At 37.6% G+C, this 19,597-nt stretch overlaps 4 protein-coding genes across 6 annotated transcripts; 3 read left to right on the forward strand and 1 right to left on the reverse strand.

Annotated features, from left to right (window-relative positions):
• Positions 1–126: 126 nt before the first annotated feature.
• LOC141828367 (mitochondrial ATP-independent inner membrane protease subunit 1a-like) lies at positions 127–6,834 on the reverse strand. 2 transcript variants are annotated; one of them, XM_074715793.1, is made up of 5 exons: positions 6,617–6,834; positions 6,302–6,526; positions 5,351–5,461; positions 713–768; positions 127–579 (listed from the first exon to the last, which is right to left on the reverse strand). In XM_074715793.1, the coding sequence occupies exons 1-4, from the start codon at positions 6,785–6,787 to the stop codon at positions 724–726; spliced, it is 552 nt and encodes a 183-aa protein (XP_074571894.1). In that variant the 5' UTR covers positions 6,788–6,834; the 3' UTR covers positions 127–579; positions 713–723. The 2 variants fall into 2 exon arrangements, with proteins under 2 accessions (XP_074571894.1, XP_074571893.1); XM_074715792.1 differs by having other exon boundaries at positions 127–592.
• Positions 6,835–8,291: 1,457 nt separating this feature from the next.
• LOC141827042 (pollen receptor-like kinase 3) lies at positions 8,292–10,303 on the forward strand. Its single transcript, XM_074714325.1, has 2 exons — positions 8,292–9,639; positions 9,732–10,303. The coding sequence occupies exons 1-2, from the start codon at positions 8,292–8,294 to the stop codon at positions 10,301–10,303; spliced, it is 1,920 nt and encodes a 639-aa protein (XP_074570426.1).
• A 1,876-nt stretch (positions 10,304–12,179) lies between these two features.
• Positions 12,180–12,690, forward strand: LOC141827043 (uncharacterized). The gene is made up of 2 exons (XM_074714326.1): positions 12,180–12,462; positions 12,554–12,690. Exons 1-2 carry the CDS (start codon positions 12,180–12,182, stop codon positions 12,688–12,690), a joined length of 420 nt encoding a protein of 139 aa, XP_074570427.1.
• Positions 12,691–16,594: 3,904 nt separating this feature from the next.
• On the forward strand, positions 16,595–18,104 carry LOC141828571 (protein SODIUM POTASSIUM ROOT DEFECTIVE 2-like). 2 transcript variants are annotated; one of them, XM_074716025.1, is made up of 3 exons: positions 16,595–17,117; positions 17,215–17,306; positions 18,087–18,104. In XM_074716025.1, exons 1-3 carry the CDS (start codon positions 16,634–16,636, stop codon positions 18,093–18,095), a joined length of 585 nt encoding a protein of 194 aa, XP_074572126.1. In that variant the 5' UTR covers positions 16,595–16,633; the 3' UTR covers positions 18,096–18,104. The 2 variants fall into 2 exon arrangements, with proteins under 2 accessions (XP_074572126.1, XP_074572125.1); XM_074716024.1 differs by lacking the exon at positions 18,087–18,104 and having other exon boundaries at positions 17,215–17,545.
• Positions 18,105–19,597: the final 1,493 nt, after the last annotated feature.

A 19,597-nucleotide genomic window follows, 5' to 3' on the forward strand; every position in this document is an offset into this window, starting at 1 on the left:
GGCAATTTAATTGCTTTTAGATCATTTACTTTGAAAGATACCTGAACATTTACATCGCTTGTATCATGAATTGAAAATGCAATTCAAAGCTTGCTTCAATGAATTTCATGAGTCACCAACAGTATCTAGTGGTATCTAACTTAATTGCTAACTTTTCAAATTGTCAACATGTTAAGCCTCAAGCCACGAAACGCGTGAGCAGCCAGGCTAGTAACAAGATTTATAGTGTATACATGTTGGAACATGAATGAATCAAAAAAAAAAAAGTGTACTCAAAACCCCAGGAAGAAACCAAGCAAGCTTCACAAATATACCATACAATTCCCTGACAAAATTTACCAGCAAATAAGTCAGCGAGATTACAAACACAATGTTTATACTCATTGTGGGCACTTATCCTTCATCTGATCTGTCAGCACTTGTGAAATAACAATCCCACCTGCAAATCTATGATCCTCCTCTTCACTCTCCCTTAAATTTCCTACTCAAGCTATCTCCGTGCTAAATTTGTTTATGGAAAGAATAGCTAACATATACCATTCGGAAAAAGTTGGCAAGAACCAATATTCTCGTAGATTCCTGTGGCAAACACCTAATCATTAAAAAAAAAGAGAGATCATAGTAGTTAACCTGAATTGCCACATGCTAATCAGGACGGAACAGACAAGTAGATGGTAACAATCAGCAAATTGAAGAAATAATTCAGAAGTACCTCCATTCCTGTTAATATTTTTCTCCTATGAATCCAACAGCTTCAGGTGGCCACACCTAATATAAATGAAGCACAGGGCAATAAACTGTCAACAAAGATTTTTGAAGAAACACTTTGAGACTCCATCTGTTAAATCCAGATTGAAAATGATTCAAGACCACTAGAAGACGAAATATGTAAAAAACAAGGCAAGACCTGATGGTTTCTATGAATCACCATACTCAAGTTGTGTTAATCTGAACTATCGGTTATCTGAATGATAAGACTCAAGTAAAGTATGTATATGAATGACAAGACTCAGAACAAGTAAAACTAACTTAAACATACAAAGCATAGTTTCAATAATAACTAAAAAAAATCAACAGTTGATGGATGAACATAAACTCAAGTAAAAGTCTAGTTATTTATCTATTATTCATCAAAAAATATATATCTAAAAGGGTACCACTAAAAGGATAAGGAATAAGCTGTTTAAATGGAAAAAATATAGAGGAACTTTTAGTTCTAGATTCCATGGGTGAAAACCATAGTGGAAGAGAGCATACCTGAGAAACAACGTAATCTATAAACAACATGCACCATAGTGACGTGTCATGGGTATGTTTAGTGAATTCATCCGTGACTATATAAAAAGATATAGACTTAGAGATAATTCTTGATGTAATTCTATCTTTATAGAAACACTTTGGTTAATCCGTTTGCAGTTTTCACTTTTATCATTATATTTTTATACATATCTTTAATTGTTTCAATATACGCTACGCTAACACTTTTATTTTCTAGAATTCTCCATATAATTTTTCATAAAATTCTATCATAAGCTTTTTCTAAGTCAAGAAATACCACATGTAAAATCTTGTTTTTTATCGGATACTTTTCAATAAATACTTTTCAATCAGTTGTCTCATAAGATGTATAACTTCTATCGTCAACTTTTTAGGCAAGAATCCAAATTGATTTTTAGTCTATCACTCTGTCCAAAGTTAAGTTTCATGGTATGACTCATTAGGTTAATGCTCTTATAATTCGTACAATTTTATACATCTTCTTTGTTTTTACACAAAAAGGCTAAAATATTTACCCTCCATCGATTAACCATTTTCTTTGTTTTCAATATCAGATTGAATAACTTCGTAGGTCATTCAATATGTTACTTTCCTAGCCACTTCCATACTTCCATTGGAAAATCATCTAGTCTAATCGCTTTTCCATTTTGCATCCTATTTAACGTCTATTCTAGTTTTGAAATTTAAATTCTCTAATAAAAATTTAAATTTTTTACACTCCTTTAACCTACTTAAATTTCCTAATCTAAGTTGGTCATCATCCTTCACTAGTACCTTATTGAATTCATCTTTAATACATAAGATCCCTTGTTTTTCTCTCTCTCACTTTAACTATTCTATAAATGTCACATTCCCCTTCTTTTGTATCAAGCTATCTATATAAGCGTTCAAAATTTTCATTCTCAGCCTCACTCACTGCGTTCTTGGCTTTTTTATTGACTATTGTATATTTTTTAAAATTTTCTTCATCTGTACAAATGTACTATAACTTGTTATAGGCTATTCATTTGTCCATAACTTTTTCTTATACTTCCTTATTCCACCACCAAGATTCTTTATTGGGTGGTATCTATCTTCTTGACTCATCAAGTACACTCTTAACCATCGTTTTCAAATTTGATGTCACCATATCCCATGTCGTATTTGAGTCATTATATATTTCTCCTAATAGTTATGCTCCTATCCTCTCCTTAAAGATACTTTATTTTTCATCCTTTAACTTCCAACACTTGATCCTAGCAGTCATACATGTTTTCCTTCTATTGATATTATGCTTGAGAGACGTATCTAACACACTAACATATGTTAGGTGGTTAAATTTTCTTCAAGGATAACTTTGCATTCTTTACAAATTTTTCTATTCCTCTTCATTACTATAAGAAAGCCAACCTGTGACTTATTGTTCCCACTTTTAAATGTACCCTGATGTTAGCTATTATAAGTTTACATGCTATCACGAAATTTAATATAATTTTTCCTTCTTTATTTCTCATTCTAAAACTACGTTCCTCATGCACCTTATCATATTTCTCATTTTTTACTCTACATACTCATTTATATCTCCTACATTACCATATTTAGGTCTTCCAAAACTTATATTTGGTATCTTCATCCAATCCTACTTGAGGTGCATAAATACTAATTACATTAATATTTTCTTTTGCTACCACTATCTTGAGAGCTTTAATCTTATCTCCCTTCCTAATTACTTCTAGTATTTCATCCTTTAACGAACTATCTATAATAATATCTACTCCATTTTCTCATTTTACTCTCTCTTTTGTATCATAACTTAAAATTTGAATTCTCTATCATCTTTACCTTCTCCCCTACCTATTTTGTCTCTTGTAAATACCAAATACTAACACTTCTCTTAACTATCGTATTTATTACCTCCATTACAGGTGAATGTTCTTATAATGTTTGTTCTTATCCAACCTAGGGTGTGAGATCTCTTGCATATTTAACTTTACACTCAAGTTCTCGTAAAGATGTAGTAATTCTTGTTGAGATGTTACAGTTGGATCCTGCAACACATTCCTTCCAAGGAATAACCTAGTGTTAGCACAATAGTTTGATGGATTTATACATAACATTTGTCTATATTTTACGTTAGCTAGCAACCTAATATACCTCTCCTCCTTTATTCGGGTTGGAGACCGGCCATGGTAGAGTTTATTTAGCATGGCCAAAGTTAGACCAATCAATCAAATATTAATCCAAAAAACCATATTCGGGTACCTACATCTAATTTACAGACACTCAAATGCTTTTTTCAATCCAATATTCTCTCGAATTAGTGAATTAGAAAATGTAAAGTTCTTTTATGTTGAACAAGAAAAAAGGGGATCAATCTTCAAAAATTAGATTGTAATTGAAATACTTAATACAAAATAAATAAAAATGTGGGAGAAATCAAGATGATGCAACATGATCGTTTATTTGATTGGTTAGTAAATCATGAGTTAATTCATAGATCTTAGTGTTATGATCTTTGGCTACATTAGCATTTTGTACACATTATTTATAACTACTCAATATGGTAGGTTGTTCTATAGAGCTTAATGGGGTGCACCATGATATAAATTATCCACTCTTTAACCCAAGGCTTAGTTCAATTATCAACTATTTATCCTATTATTATATTTTTTGATATTTCTATCTCTTGAATAATATATCAAGATATTTAAAATTTTTTACTTCTAGGAACTTCACACCCATAATTATTAACTATTCTATTCTTTTTTATCAATAAAAATACATTCATTTCAATACTACTTAACTTGGAGTATTTAATTTCTAAATTTTCTCTTCATTCAACCTTTGAGTATATATTTATGATATAATTAATTAGCATAACCCCATTTTAAGGGCATTATCTAGAATATATATTAGAAAGCTCACCTAATACTGATGGGAAAAAAGGGAGTTGATCATGCCCTGATGTAGACCTATAGTTATAGGAAAATCATTTGTATGCTTTTAGTAACTCTAACATGGCTAATTATATTATCATGATCATCCTTTTAATAATTATTAGTTTTTCCATCAAAATTACCAGAAGAAATATTTAAACATATTGTCATAAATATTTTCTAAAGAATGAAAATCATATACATATTCCTTTTACTCTATATTTCTCAATTACTTGTCTTATCAATGAATAACATCTATATTATATTTCTGACAAAAGTCCAACTAGATTTCTAGAAATATTAATTTCAATTTTTATTCTAATCTTCATGATTTTCCTTAAAGTTCCATAGTATCTCTTATATATTAATCCCTTATAATCATATAAAACAGCATTGTGTTCACCTTTCTTCTTATGAGTTTGGTTTAAAAACTTATCCTCCACTTACAGAAAATGTGCTGAAATAAACATAGTTACCTTAGTTGAAAACTAAAAAGAAAAAGATGTTGAACAATAGTTGAAAGATCAATCAAATTACTATCAAATTCCAGCCATAGTCCTAAAACACTTAGGTTGATCACATTGTCAAAGAACATCACCAAACAACTACTCTGATAATGCCTGTTTTCCTTCAGTTGTAAATATATGTACTGGGTCATGAGACATTCAACCATTGATACAGGTCAATGTCTCTCTTTAAATGATATAAGGCCTTCAAACAATCATAATGAAAAGTATAAATTTTCTAGAAGAAAATGAAGTTGAATAGAGTCTGAAACCACAGATTTCGATCATTAGCATTATCCCTGATTGAAAAGTTGACGCTATCGGCATCTTACATGGTCCAATAGTTAGGAAAATCAAAACCTTCAGAATGAGGATGTCTGGAATCAATTTAAGTTCAGCCCCATTTGGAAATGAGATATTAGAAGTATCATTTGGTAAAATTCCCTCCAGAGTTTCCATTTATAAAATAATCGGAAGCAACATGAACCTATGTGCTAAGCTATTTCAAGTTGTCAGTTAGGGAAACTAGTCATTCATCATCCAAAACTAAGTTACTAAACATAAATTTGAGAAAACAAAAACTTAAACCAGTTGAAGCAACCAAACCTTTTTTTTTTAAATGGATAAGTTAGCAATAATCAAAGTCTTCACCTTACAGAAAGCTCTCCCTTGGATGAGCCCATAAGGAACAGGACCAAATTGCCTTGAATCTCTTGAAGAATATATGTTATCACCCTGCACCCATACATGTCCCATTGGCACCTGCAGTAGATAATTGAAGAACTGTTATCTTGTATAGTTGTTACAAAATCATAAAAACCTTACACATTATTATGTTCAGATTTATAACCTTATAGCAGTCTGCTAGTCCCTGAATTCTGCTCAAACTTGATTAACATAGTTGTGAAGAAAAGGCCAAGAAAAAATAAATTCAACCGAATTGAGTTATGGTTTGGGTTTGATACAACCAAATTGTTCAGAGTTCAGTCAAATTGAATTAAGTTTGGCTGCGTTACAGGCAACTCGCCCAATGAAAGTATAGGTGAAGTTGTTTTTTTTTTTTATGATGGAGTCTATATAGCTTAAGTTAAGTCAGTTGTGAGGTGTGGATTACAGTGAAGCAAAGCTAATTGTATCAAAGTGACAAACTTTCTGAAAACTAGTTTGAATGGCAAAAGTTGACATCCTAAAATACCCTAAGGTTTATTGATTTACTATAGCTAATTTTTCAAAAAATTAATTACGTTCCAAGTGTTCTTGGCTCTCTTCTAGAGGCATTAAAGTTAGCGTGCTTACTCAATAACAATGTGTAATATGTGTAAAAAAAAAAATATCAATGTGAGGATAGTCTACCAATGCAAAGACGCCTAGTGTTGACCATGTTGATCCAACAATATCTGGTTAGGTAAGCAGTAAGCTAGAGAAAGATAGAAGGAAAGGACCAAGAACATCTTTTTTCACTCTATTTTTTCTGTTCAATTTGAGTAGAAAGGACACTATTGCATGGACTAAACCGTAAATACAATCTTAAAAATTTTATAGTATACAGGGCTTTTTCAAATATCATGAAAATCTAATTAGGAAAAGGAATACTATACATACCACCACTGTACGTGTAGCGTTCCCGTGGATGGGATCAACAAGGAAAGTGACAGCGTCTCCCTGAAGACCCAATACTCTCTTCGCGACGGTCTTCCTCGGGTTCTCCGGCGAAATGAGGATGACAACGTCTCCGACTTCAAGAGTACCCCTTCGCGGAGTGATTCTCTCGACGGCAACGACATCGCCGACGAGATTGATCGTGGGCAGCATGCTGGGACCGCGCACCTGGACCACAAGGAAAGAGGGGCGAACAAGAAGACGTGGTCGTGAGAAGGATACGGAGAAATGGGAAGAGCGGATGGGAGATGGACTAACAAAGGCGATGCCGACGATGTAGGTGTTCACGACGTGAACGAAGCAAGCGGCCTTGAGGACGAGGGCGGCGCGGTCGAGGGCGTCCGATCCGATACTCCGCCACGGTATGTGGCTGAAACGGGAGGCGGCGTCGGTGAGAAAGGCGGCGATGCGGCCTCGGGCGGCTGACATGAGGGCGTAAGCGGCGGCGGAGACGGTGCTGGAGTAGAAGGCCGCAGTGGTAAAGTGGCTCCCCCTCCCAATCCCAAATTCTTCATCGTCTTCGGCCTCATCATCAGCACGAATCATGATGCATAACATTTTAATTATGGGCTAAATTTGTGAACCGGACTCACAACTGTCAACCGGGCCGCGCAGTCATGCATGGCCTAGCCCAGGCTCACCGGTCCATCTTGGCCTATGTATGAAAAAGGCCCATACCGGGCCTTTATGTCTCATGTTGCATTTTCTCTCTCCATATTTTCCATTTTTTTAAAAAAAAAAGTCTAAAAATTGACATCGTACTAGTTATCGTTAAAGTTCTTTTAAAAAGTTTTATTAGATCATTTAATATCATTTTATCCGTCGCCAGTGGCACAGTCGAGTCAACGGCCACGGTCACGATGGACCAGAGGTCAAAGTCAAGATGTGCTCAGCTTTGGTCAAGACAAGCTTGGATCGAGTCAAGTCGAATTTGTATTTAGGGATCAAGCTAGACTAAGTTCAGGTTAGATCAAATGGAACTCGAATCATGTTAACCCCAAAAGAAGACTTCAAGTCAATTAAGTTTGAGTCATCCGAATATGGTCTGCCTAAATTGAGATTCGACTAAGACGTTATTGAAGCACCGATCACCAAGGACTACGATCGTTAAGACATCGATCATCAAGAGATGTGTCTCTCGACAAAGAAAGGAAGACATGTGCTCTATGTGAACCAGAGTCATCATTTCGCTTTCTATTTAAAGGTAATAAATTACAATGTCAAGACAAACAATCGGAGGGTCATCCTTTCACTTTCTACTCTCTTATTTTGCTCTATGCATTCTCTACCTTTTCTCTAAGATTTGACTTGAGCATCAGAAGAGTTATACCAAGGCTCATCTTGACCCTTTTCTAATAGTTTTTTTGAGTCCTTGTAGACCTTTTACAGAAGAATTTCTCTCTATTCTCTATTCGACATCTCAAGTGGCAACCTAAAAACAATCGGCCTAATGAAGTTCGATCGAAGTCTAACATAAAGATAGTTGGTCAAACTCACTTTAATTATAAACCTTTTTTTGCAGAAGAAAAGTGTATTATCCTAACTATAATATATTTCATTAGGAATTTTTAATCCTTCATGATACTTCTCCAATTGTCAAACTCACTTTATTATAAACCATCAAACTATCAAGCCTTACTCAAAAATTTTAATCTGTTGGATGTTCTAATTAAGCTATATATATATCATTCATTTTCCAACAAGGTTTTGATCAATGAATTACTCTAATCATGTTTAAATGTGTGTTTGACCTCGTCATTTATTCCTTTTGTCAGCCTATGAATTCTCCTTTATTTCCATTCTTTTCGACATTGGCTTTCTAAATTTGGCACCTCGCTCGAGAGTTAGACAAAAAGAAGAAACATACGCCAAAGAAAGAAAGAAAGAAAGAAAGAAAGAAAGAAAAATAGAAGTGGAGGAAAAATAGAGACGAATGGGACAGCAATGGCGAACCGCCTCTGCTTTCATCTTATATTTCTCGATCCACCCGGCGATCTTCACCGCGTCCACGATTGCCCAGGAGATAGCAGGTCCGGCGACCGACGCCGCCGCCCTTCTCTTGCTTAAGGATTCCTTCACTGAAGGCGGCGACGCTCTCTCCTCCTGGTCGTTTTCCTCCGCCACCTCTCCCTGCGGTTGGTTCGGTGTGATTTGCGTCAGCGGCGTCGTCACCGGCCTCCGCCTTGCCAAGCTCGGCCTCTCCGGCACCGTCAATGTCACTGCCCTCTCTCATGTTAAGGGCCTCCGATCCATCAGCCTCAACGACAATAAATTTTCTGGGCCACTTCCGCCGGACCTCTCTACCCTCGGGAGCATCAAATCATTATTCCTCTCCCACAATGCTTTCTCCGGTGAGATCCCCGATGGGATCTTCGCCTCCATGTGCAGCCTCAAGAAGCTCTGGCTGAACGACAACCAATTCACCGGCCGCATCCCCTCCTCCATCTGTAATGCGCACTCCAAGCTCATCGAGCTCCGCCTGGAGGATAACGCCTTCGATGGGACCATCCCTACTTTCGACCACATCTCCAGCACCCTCAAGTCTTTCAATGCATCGAACAACCAACTCAGAGGTCCCATTCCCGCCTCCTTAGCTCGCTTTAGCGCCGCCTCCTTCGCGGGGAATCCTGGTCTCTGTGGACCTCCTCTCGACTCCGGCTCATGCGGAACGGCGCCATCGATGGAGAAGGACAGAGCTCGAACCCATATTAATGTCGTGGTCGGGGTGGTAGCTGCAGTGCTCATCATCCTCCTAGCCCTAGCCCTGGTGGCGTTGCTCTTCTGTCGCAGACGGCGTAATCATCAGGAAAATCTCGATGCGGCGTCCGCAGACGCCTTGGAGTCCGGAACAGCCTCTGTAGCCGCGGTCGCCGGGACAGGCTCAACACAGAAGGAGGAGAAGAATTCCGAGGCGACGTCGGGCCGCAAGAGTGGCGGACCGAGCCGCGGGCCGACGGGGATGGCAGGGCTGGTCATGATTAACGAGGAAAAGGGCGCGTTCGGACTCGCTGAGTTGATGAAGGCCGCCGCTGAGGTCCTGGGGAACGGCGGCCTTGGTTCTGCCTACAAGGTCGCCATGGCTAACGGCTTCACCGTCGTTGTCAAGCGACTGTGCGACATGAACCGGGTGGGCAAGGAGGCCTTCGACGGTGAGATGCGGCGGCTGGGGAGCCTTCGCCATCCCAATGTACTCACTCCGCTAGCCTACCATTATCGGAAGGAGGAGAAGCTCCTTGTCTCCGAGTACGTGCCCACGGGTAGCCTGCGCAAGGTGCTCCATGGTAATTAGATTAGTCGACGGGCAACTTGCTAGTGATCCGGCCGGTAACTGATCGAGCATCAATCTGAATTCATGCATGTTGGTGGTGCGCAGGTGATCGTGGCGCAGAGCAACGCGCGTTAGATTGGCCAACGCGGCTCAAGATCGCGTTAGGGATCGCGCGCGGCATGGCGTACCTCCACGCCGAACTGGCGTCCCTGGACGTGCCTCACGGCAACCTCAAGTCCTCCAACATCCTCCTCGCCGACAATTTCGAACCACTCATCGCCGACCACGGCCTCGTTCCGCTGGTCGGAGTGGCGAAGGCCTCGCAGGTTATGTTCGCGTACCGGACCCCGGAAGGCACGCAGCACCGCCTCGTGTCTCCTAAGTCGGACGTCTTCTGTTTCGGCGTCGTCATCCTCGAGCTCGTCACCGGCAAGTTCCCGTCGCAATACGCGCACGACACCAACGGCGCCGGAACAGACGTAGTGCAACAGGCGGCGTCGGCTATCGTCGAGAAACGAGAGGCAGACGTGTTGGACGGGGACATCGCCGCTCCGGACACGGCCCCAGGCATTGTGCGGCTCCTCAGGGTGGCCGCCGCCTGTGTGGACGCGAACCCCGAGCAGAGGCCGGAGATGTCGGAGGTGGCGGAACTCGTCCAAGAGATCGCGAGCGGGTAGTGGCATGCAGATCGTGGTGCAGGCAGGATCTACACATGCATGGTACTCATGAGTATGGCTCACGGGGTAGGATTAGCAGGGAGGATCGATGTGAGCTAAAAACAGGGGCAAATTAAATTCTAGTTAATTTGTAACTTGGACCATGCTAATTAGTTTTTAGGATTTCCTGTTTTTCCAAAAGAAAAAAAGCTTTGCAATTTCCTCATGAAGCAGTATTATAGAAAATTCAATAAGTGTTTGCAATGAAGAAGTTTAATAGATATTGATAATAGAGAAAGTTCTATAGGTGTTGATAATAGAAAAAATCCAACATAAGTTGACAGTGGAAAGTTAAACAAGTGTTGTCAATGAAGATAAGTGTTTTGAATCTCATATTCTTACTTCACGGCCTATAATCCATAAGATGGATCACTCTTGGCAATCGTTGCTATGATTTCTTCTTCTCAAATACCTTAGAGGTAGAGAAATCTCATACAATCATGTTCTTACAACAACACACAAAAACAAATAATATAGAAAATACAAGAAATGAACAATGAACAATTACAATAATGAAGTTTGTGTTTTTGTTGCCTGTTGCTTGTTGTTCTTTGCTCAAGGTTGACTCTGTTTTCACCCTAAAATTGCCCGAGAACAATAATCTCTAAGCCTCTATATGAAATCAACCTCTATAAACTTTTGCATGAGTCTAGAAAGCATTGCTAAGCCGATTGATCTATTGTCACACATAAGAATTCTAATGTTCAACTGTAGATTTACTCTAATAATGACTCTTTTTTGAGCTTTGCTTTCAAATTCTACTTAATCTGGATCACTTAAGGTAGCACATCTTCAACATTTGTCAACATGCTAGGAGTTATACCTCTGCGACTTATCTGTTATGATCTATTTAGACTTTCATCTACTTGAAAATTGTAAGGAGGTAAATCGAGAAACTACAGTTGATCACAACGAAGGAGGATATAGCTGAGATTCGAACTCTTGCCCTCTTCTACAAGTCTACTCCGTCATAACCAACTCAGCTATGCCCCAGGAGCAAGATCAAGTACATTGATTATATCCAAGAACTCAAGTTCTCCTATTAAAGGTTCTCGATCAACTATCTAAACCAAAATCATAAATCTAGAAATTACAAGTTACCCAATCTCTCATAACTCACCGCCATCTAATTGTTGTAGCTTTATGTCGTACAAGAGTTCACCTTATATCAATTCCTCAGTCTCTCATATAAATCAAGGCTTTGACCTATTTCTCATGTCATCTTTTACTATCACATATTAAGTTCACCTCTTGTGACTATTGTCAAAAGTATCAAATCAACTTTAATCTACTCATCTTGCATTCCTTGGATGTCCCATCTCACACCGTTCTTCTTGGAACTCAATTGGTCCTCTTGAGCCTTGAGTCAAACCAATTTGACTATACCCAAATCAACATCATATCACAATTTGACCTCATCTGATGACAACATCTATAAGTTTCATGCGCATATTATCAAATCGTCCCCAAGACATAATTGAGTTGGTTAGTATATGACAAACTTGTTGAAATGGATAAGAGTTGAATTTCAATAAATTTGAGACAATATTTTCTCTGTAATGATCAATTGTAATTTCCCGATTACTTCCTAAGAAAATGAAGATAATTTGTAAAAGTAACATTATTTTTTAAAATAAAAAAAAAAATAAACACACACTTTAAAATTGACATATGTAAATTCCAATCCCACCGGCGTCCACCACGGCTACCAAATCCCTGTATCCTTCCTTCCCTTGTCTCCCCCTCCGGTGGGTTTTGGTATCTCACCTTTTTCTTCACGTAATAACGTAACGTAATCCCATCTCATCCTTCATGCCACAGAAATTGATCGAGAGAGATGATCCAGCTTCTGTTCACCGTGCTGGCTGTGGAGGCCGCGACGGTGACGGCGCTCCTCTTCAGCACTACGCTCCGCAAGCTCGTCGTCATCGGCGTCGACCACCTCAAGCGAGGCCGCGGCCCCGTGGTCGTGAAGACCGTGGCCGCCACGGCCCTGGTCGTCTTCTGTTCCAGCCTCTACAGCATGACCAAGATCAGCCGCCGCTCAGCCGAGCATGGCGCCCTCACGCCCACCGACCAGGTCCTCATGAGCCGCAACCTCCTCGAAGCCACCCTCATGGGTAAAAACCCTCCTCCATCCAACATAATTAACCTTTCTTCTTTCACAGCATTCGATTCAAAAGTCTCATCCCCCTCAAAAATATTTCACAGGTTTCATTCTTTTCCTTGCGCTCGTAGTCGATCGCCTTCATCACTACGTTAGAGAATTGCGTTGGCTGAGAACCAGCTTGGACTCTGCCATGAAGCACAACGGAGCATTGGAACAAGAAACTAGCAGACTCTCCTAAATATGCACACATACATCTACTCTACTTCAAATAGATTGATTAATTTGTGTGGAAGATTGAGAAACACTTGTAAATTTACTAGCTAGTAAATCAGGCCATCAACTATCTATTCTAGTCAGTGCCGTGATCTATGGTCTTTTTGCATGGTTAATACCATTCCTCTTTGCTCTGCTGATAGAAGGAGTAACTTGAACAGCAGTCCTCGACACAAACTGAAGTTGTCACACCAAAAAGCCCCAGATTATAATTCAATGGCACACTAACAGACAAGGCAACCTATAGGAGAAAGCACTGTTTATTCACACAAAAATAACTATCTGGAAGAAGATAGTTGATGAACAAGATGAGCTGATATCCACATTCACAAAAATAACCTATAGAGGAACCTCATGTTGAATAGTTCTCTATTACAAGATAGGTAAATCAGCCAAAGGTGATTTTGGCGAGAGTTGGACTTCTCTCTTTTAAGATAAAATTGTCTCTGGCTCACGCACTTAGTGTTTATTTGCAATTGTCTCATGTAATAGAAGCTTTCAACGTTATGAACTCTCAAAAATGAAAAACAGAATCAAATTGCAATTTGAGAATTGAATGAATTTATAGAATGGTAAATCAGCCAAAGGGACAATAAAAGGACGAAGAAGAGAGGGGGCTCTGCCCATCTTCGTACTAGGCCATGACCAAACACTGGACTGCCAGAATGGTGGCTGATTTCAGCCCAACAGAATGAGCTCATTTTCACCCCAATTTGATCACCTCAGAATTAGTTGAATTGTAAGATTTGGATATCTATAATTTAGTTCAAGAACTATGCTAAAAAATAATGCCAAAAACTTTGAAACATTGCTACAAATATAATTTAGTTGATGCCATTGCTGAAACTAAATTCAAACAAGGGCAATGACTTTGTCTCCATTAGCAAAGAAAAATATGTGACTCATTAGATGCTGATGGGTTGGTGCCCAGTCAATTCAGTCCTCAGCTCCATCTCAAAAAGTATACACGAGATGGATCAAGAAGCATATTATATACTTTGCCTAACTTGTTTGAGCATGATAGAAAACATCAAATTATTAGCAGGGGCCTCTATCATTTGAAAACCCAAGTAGCTGAGTTGTTCGCTCTTCCTCCTACACATCAAAAAGTTAATAATATACAGACTGTGATTTTTGGAAGCTTAATCATATGCAAATTAATTGTATAAAGTTGCAGGAATGTCAGAAAGAGGAGCCCTCAGCTCAGTGCCTTCGAGACTCGTGCACTTGTGTCCTCTCTGTTGTCTGATTGACAGAAATGCTCATCTGATATCATACTGCAAGTGCAATAACTATGCCTGTTGGAAAGTCATATATTGTCATTTAAAACTTCAGATGGTCCACAGGAAATTCTGTCTTTGATGCCAACTTGCGTAGGGAAGTGCAACATCACTGTTCGTAGCTGTGGCTCTTTCTCGCTTAACGTGAGGCAGCTGCTGCACCTGCAGAGTAGAACGATTAATGCATGCTGCAAAATCAGGTCCTTATTTTATGTTCTCTTCTGGACTTTTGCTCTGCTACGAGTTGAACTCATGTGAAGGTAGAGATATTGTTTATTGCGTCATTGCAGGAAAAAGTTGGATCTCGCCAACTTGCCCGAGATTTCTGTGTTTGATTAGCAGTTGAGTGGACGCCACAAGGCTGTAATTGAGATTGTTTGTTATACTAAAATCAAGGGGAAGGTGGTTAATGATGAATTCACAAGATGATACAAAGCACTCTAGCAGTGAGAGGATTTTAGTAATGCTAGCTATCATGTGTCCTTGTCCACCCTCTTAATTATATATATATAGTCTTCTTCTCTTTCAATTATATTCTCTTCCTCTCCGACAACATGCACTTAATTATGTACAAAAAGAATAGTCACCCATCCATCTGCCCTAAGCTCCAAGGAACACTTTTTACTATGGTCAAATTCCCTAAACAAGGAAGTATTATGCTTCTTAAGTCTTTGAAGTTCTACTATGATTCTGTTGCTATTTGAGTCCAAAAAGACCATCTAATTCTAGATAGTTAAAATTGGTAGTCGGATTTAAATTTATCGAATTTGAGAAGCAAGCAATATGCTACATTCTTTTGTCCCTAATTCAGAGTCCTACTTTGATGTTCTTTTTGTTGTTTGAGTCATAAAATTAAGATCATTTAGTAGTTTTGGCCAAAACTACTGTTAGATAACCATAAACTAGTCAGATTTTATTGTATTCCATTAAACTTGAGAGTTCTAGCATGGTTTACTTTTGGTGTCTAAGATTTGCATGGTCATCTAGTAGTTTTAATCAAAAACATTAGAAGGACCTACATGCGTTGGCATAGGAGAAGTTCAACAATGTTGACAAAATATAAAAAATAAGTGAAGAATATAATGATCAAATACTTAGTAGTTAAGAAGTCTAGGTAGGTTAAGAGTCATTGAATTTATATATAGTTAGAGAAGTTTATGTAAGTTATGGGTGACTAAATAATAATTCAAATTTAATTAGTAATAATCTAAATTTAATTAAGGATAATAAAATAAAGCAGAATTAATCAAATTCACAAAAAATGCTTTTCAAAATTCACAAAAACAGAAAAATAGTTTTCAAAATTTAAAAAAGAGAAAAATAGTTGTTAAATTTAAAAATCCAAAAAAATAATTTGTTCAAAATCTAAAATTTTGAAAAATTAGATATTAGTTTTCAAAAATTCAGAAAATAAAATTTTGAATTTTAAAAGTCAGAATTTAAATTATAAATATTTGAAAAATTAGTTTTCTAATATTAGAAGTTCAAAAAATCAATTTTTAAAATTTAAAATTTTGAAAAATCAAATTTTAACTTTTAAAAATTCAAAAATATAAAATTTAGAAAATTATAAAAACAAAATAATATTTTGAAAAATAAAATTAAAAAATTAAAAGATTATTAATAATCTATCTAAAATTCAAAATTTAGACTTGGATCACAAGTGTAAGTTCAATACAAGTTAAGAAAACAAACTTAAAATATATAAATCATCTTATAATCAATTACCCTTTAATTATGAAACTAATTAATAAAATCATACTCAAGAAAATAATAAAAATTAATAATTAAAATATATCAAAGTGGATTGATACATGTGAGGGTTAACACGTAATGTAATGTGTGTTAAATTGTATATTTAATAGTTATTAAAAATTACTATTTTAATTTTAATTTACTTGATTGATGTACTAGATATGCTTCACTTGTTATGTTTATGCATACTTTTAATTAACTATAATATGTCATGCTTCACATGCATATTATTCATGTTATTAGATTTTTAACTTAGAACAGATTAATAGGACAAAAGAGTTTTATCTTGATAAATAGTATCAAAGAAGATTGAGATGACAGTAGACTAAGTAAATTTTGTTGATACATATTTAGGTTGAGTGATAAATATTCTACTTAGTGCAATCAACTTTATGATATAGCCAAAGTTACCTTAGTCCAATTTATTCAATATTAACTCCCTTGTACTAGTCATTTTGAAAAAAAAAATTATCTAAGACATGTGACTACCTTAATATCCCAAATATTTTTTAATTTGTACATCATTTTGTAATAATTTTAATTAAAATTACACATACTTACAGAGTTGTATCTCCATATATATAGATTTGTAAAACAAACTGCTTCAAAATATATAATATAGTTTTGGTCAGTTTTAGTAAAATTATCAATTTTACAAAAGTTTTGTAAGACGGTGTTAAAAAAGGAATATTTAATTTTAGCTATTAAATTAGAGATGTTTTAATAGTTTTTAACTGTGTGAATTACTGGGTCGATCGTCGCCCGGCCTTTCCTATAAAGACGCCATTAATAGCTTAGCTTCTTCCTTCAGTGCTCGATCGGCTACAGGCGCATGCTGCAGTGTAGCAGTAGGAAGGAGGAAGGAGGAAGGAGATGAAAGGTGTGAACTTCTCCTGCGTGTCCCCAGCGTCGGCGGCCATATGCACTAGCATCGACCGTCGCTCCATCGTCCGGCCGACCACCACCAGCCAAATTTCCCATATTCGAGACCCACGGCGAGCCAAGCCGATCCCGGCTCTCGCCTCGACCTCATCTCCCTCTTCTTCCTCCAGATCCCACGACCACCGAACGAGGAAGAGTTTGGACAGCACCCCGTCGGAGCTCCGCAGCAAGCGGGTGTCCTCGCGTTACCTGCTCCACGACGACGACGACACCCTCACTGACGTCGTCGTCGATTCCTTATTCCCCACCTTCGACTCCCATCTCCCTCCTCCTGATCTCCTCTCTCTCGACTCATCACCGCCCCATTACCTTCCCGTGGCCAGCTCTCCAGCTCTCTCGACTGTGCATTTGAAGGTGTCCCTGCACTGCAAAGGCTGTGAATCGAAGGTCAGGAAGCACATCTCGAGAATGGAAGGTGAGAGACCATATCATCTCGATCGATCGAGGGTGGCCCGTGGCTAGCTCCTTACAACTTAATATTGATGATAATTTGTCGATCAATTGCATTGCAGGGGTTACATCGTTTAACATAAACTTTGAGACGAAGAAGGTGACAGTCGTCGGAGACATAACGCCGTTGGGAGTGCTGAGCAGCATCTCCAAGGTGAAGAGTGCACACTTCTGGCCTTCGTCACCATCACCTTAAATTCCTCTTGATCATATCTATATATATATATATGCAACATCTCTATCTCTGCTCGAATCAACGTTTCCGATCGATCTTCTCATGTGTGTCCTCTCCCTTCCATGTTGTTTAAATTTGTTTTCTAGGAGCTCTCTCAAAACTAAGCGCAGTCGAAACTCAAAATTGTTGTCGTGCACTTTGTTGAAAAATCAGTGTAAGTGTAAATGAATAAATAAGTTTAGTATTGATCGAACTTGATAAAAATTTATTTAAGTTCATTTAATATATATAAAATTAATTAAAATTAAATGAACAAATTTGAATATATTTATATTCAATTGATCAATTAATGTGAATATTTATAAATAAAATTTATCAATTATATTTATCGATAAAATTTTTATTAATACATATACTAATTAAATAAATAAATTTATATTATTCAATTCAATAATCAATTAAAAAAATTTAAAATATAAAAATTACAAGCAATTAAACAAAGGTTGAATTAAGAGTAAACTATAATCAAATTCAAATTAAACTTGAATTAAATTTAAATTTGTAAAAATAAATAAATCAAATTTTAATAATTATTTTAATAATTTATTTTATTTTAGATTAGATTTAACTTAATTATCTTATAAATAAACTTGAACATCATGAAATTGATTTTCGCTTCAGAAGTACAGCTTCTTAAATTGATCATTGAAAAAGGATGCCAATTTCAACCGCGCCTGTGCCCTGTGCATAACATTGCAGGACCAATAGAGAGAGAGAGAGAGAGAGAGAGAGCTCTTCCATGGTCTCGTCTCCGTATTTCAATGCCATGCAGCAAGCAATAAAGCCCACTCGTAGCTAGCCACAACATGTAAATGTCGTCAGGTGAGCACTGCCATTTTTTTTTTGTTTTTGCTTTTCTTTATCTTTCTTTTAGCTGTAACTATATATATATACACAACACTAAGGATATATAGCAAGGAAACAAAGTCATTGGGTGCTTGTTATCCATGTGAGAGTGTCGAATAATATATAAATTGGCTACATTTGATCTTATAATTTGTGTGCTAGCACTTTGTTTGTTCCATGGATGCATTTTAGAGAATGGCATTTCTTTGTGATATGCTGTCGAATCCTAATTTTGATGGTATTGGTTCTTGGTTTTCATGTGGATGGTTTTGACGTAATTGGCAAAAGATTTAAGTTAGGTTTAACTATGTTAGTCTAATGAATGTTAAGTGTGTACGTCTAAGAACTTGATAATTGACAAAAGGAATAAGTCCAAGTGATGCAAGGTGACTCACCTGTCCCAGAAATGCCCATGGCAATACCAATGTCAGCCAATTTCAGTGCAGGGGAGTCATTTACCCCATCACCTGTCATTGCTACAACCTCACCATCTTCTTTCAGCAACCTCACAATTTCTTGTTTGTGCTTTGGTTCTGCTCTTGAGAAAAGAAGCCCACCTTTTTGCCTTAATATGTTTTGTCTGTCAGGAAGAAGCATGAAATCTTTTCCTATAAAGCTTTTTGAGCTGATGTCTTCATCTGGGCCAAAGACACCTATTTCTCTGCAAATTGCTTCTGCAGTTCCTTTGTTGTCACCAGTTATCACAATGACTCTAATGGCTGCCTCTCTACAATCTTTAATTGCTTCACGAACCTCTTCACGAGGAGGATCCTATGATGGTTTCTTGAACTCTCATCCAAACGCACTACGGATCCATCAAGCAACCTTGCAATTCTTCTGCAAAAAGGTGGATCCGCCACCTTGGCGGCCCCACACGTCGGCCCCACGACCATCTATGAGGAGGTAAATCGAGAAAGTGCAGTTGGTTACGACGCAGGGTATTGCCTGGCTTCGTCAGGATTGAACCCTTGTCCTTACAACTCTGCTAAATCATAACCAACTCACATATGCTCAAGGGGCCTGTAACGTTCAATTCAATTTAGGCTCGGGAACCCGAGTCAAAGGTATTTGACAACTTCCAATTGATTAGCTAGCTGGATGCGATTTCATCGATTAGCCTGAATGTTCTCATGGTGTATTAGAACTTTGGGTACTAGAGCTTCTAGTATATTGCCAATTGAGAATGTTTACTATAATTTTGGAGATATTTTCTATAGAATATTCCTATAGTATAATCTGAACTTCATTTATTGAAATTTGAGAATGTGGGGATGTTCCCATCTATGCTGTCTGGAAACTTGGAGACAAAAAATGAGAAAAACGGAAATGGAAATGGAAAACGGCAATAGTTGAAGTTTCCAGAT

This window comes from Curcuma longa, chromosome 4, assembly GCF_044706935.1.
Source record: "Curcuma longa cultivar G26 ecotype Majalengka, Jawa Barat chromosome 4, ITB_CL_G26_1.1, whole genome shotgun sequence".
Classification (NCBI taxonomy): domain Eukaryota; kingdom Viridiplantae; phylum Streptophyta; class Magnoliopsida; order Zingiberales; family Zingiberaceae; genus Curcuma; species Curcuma longa.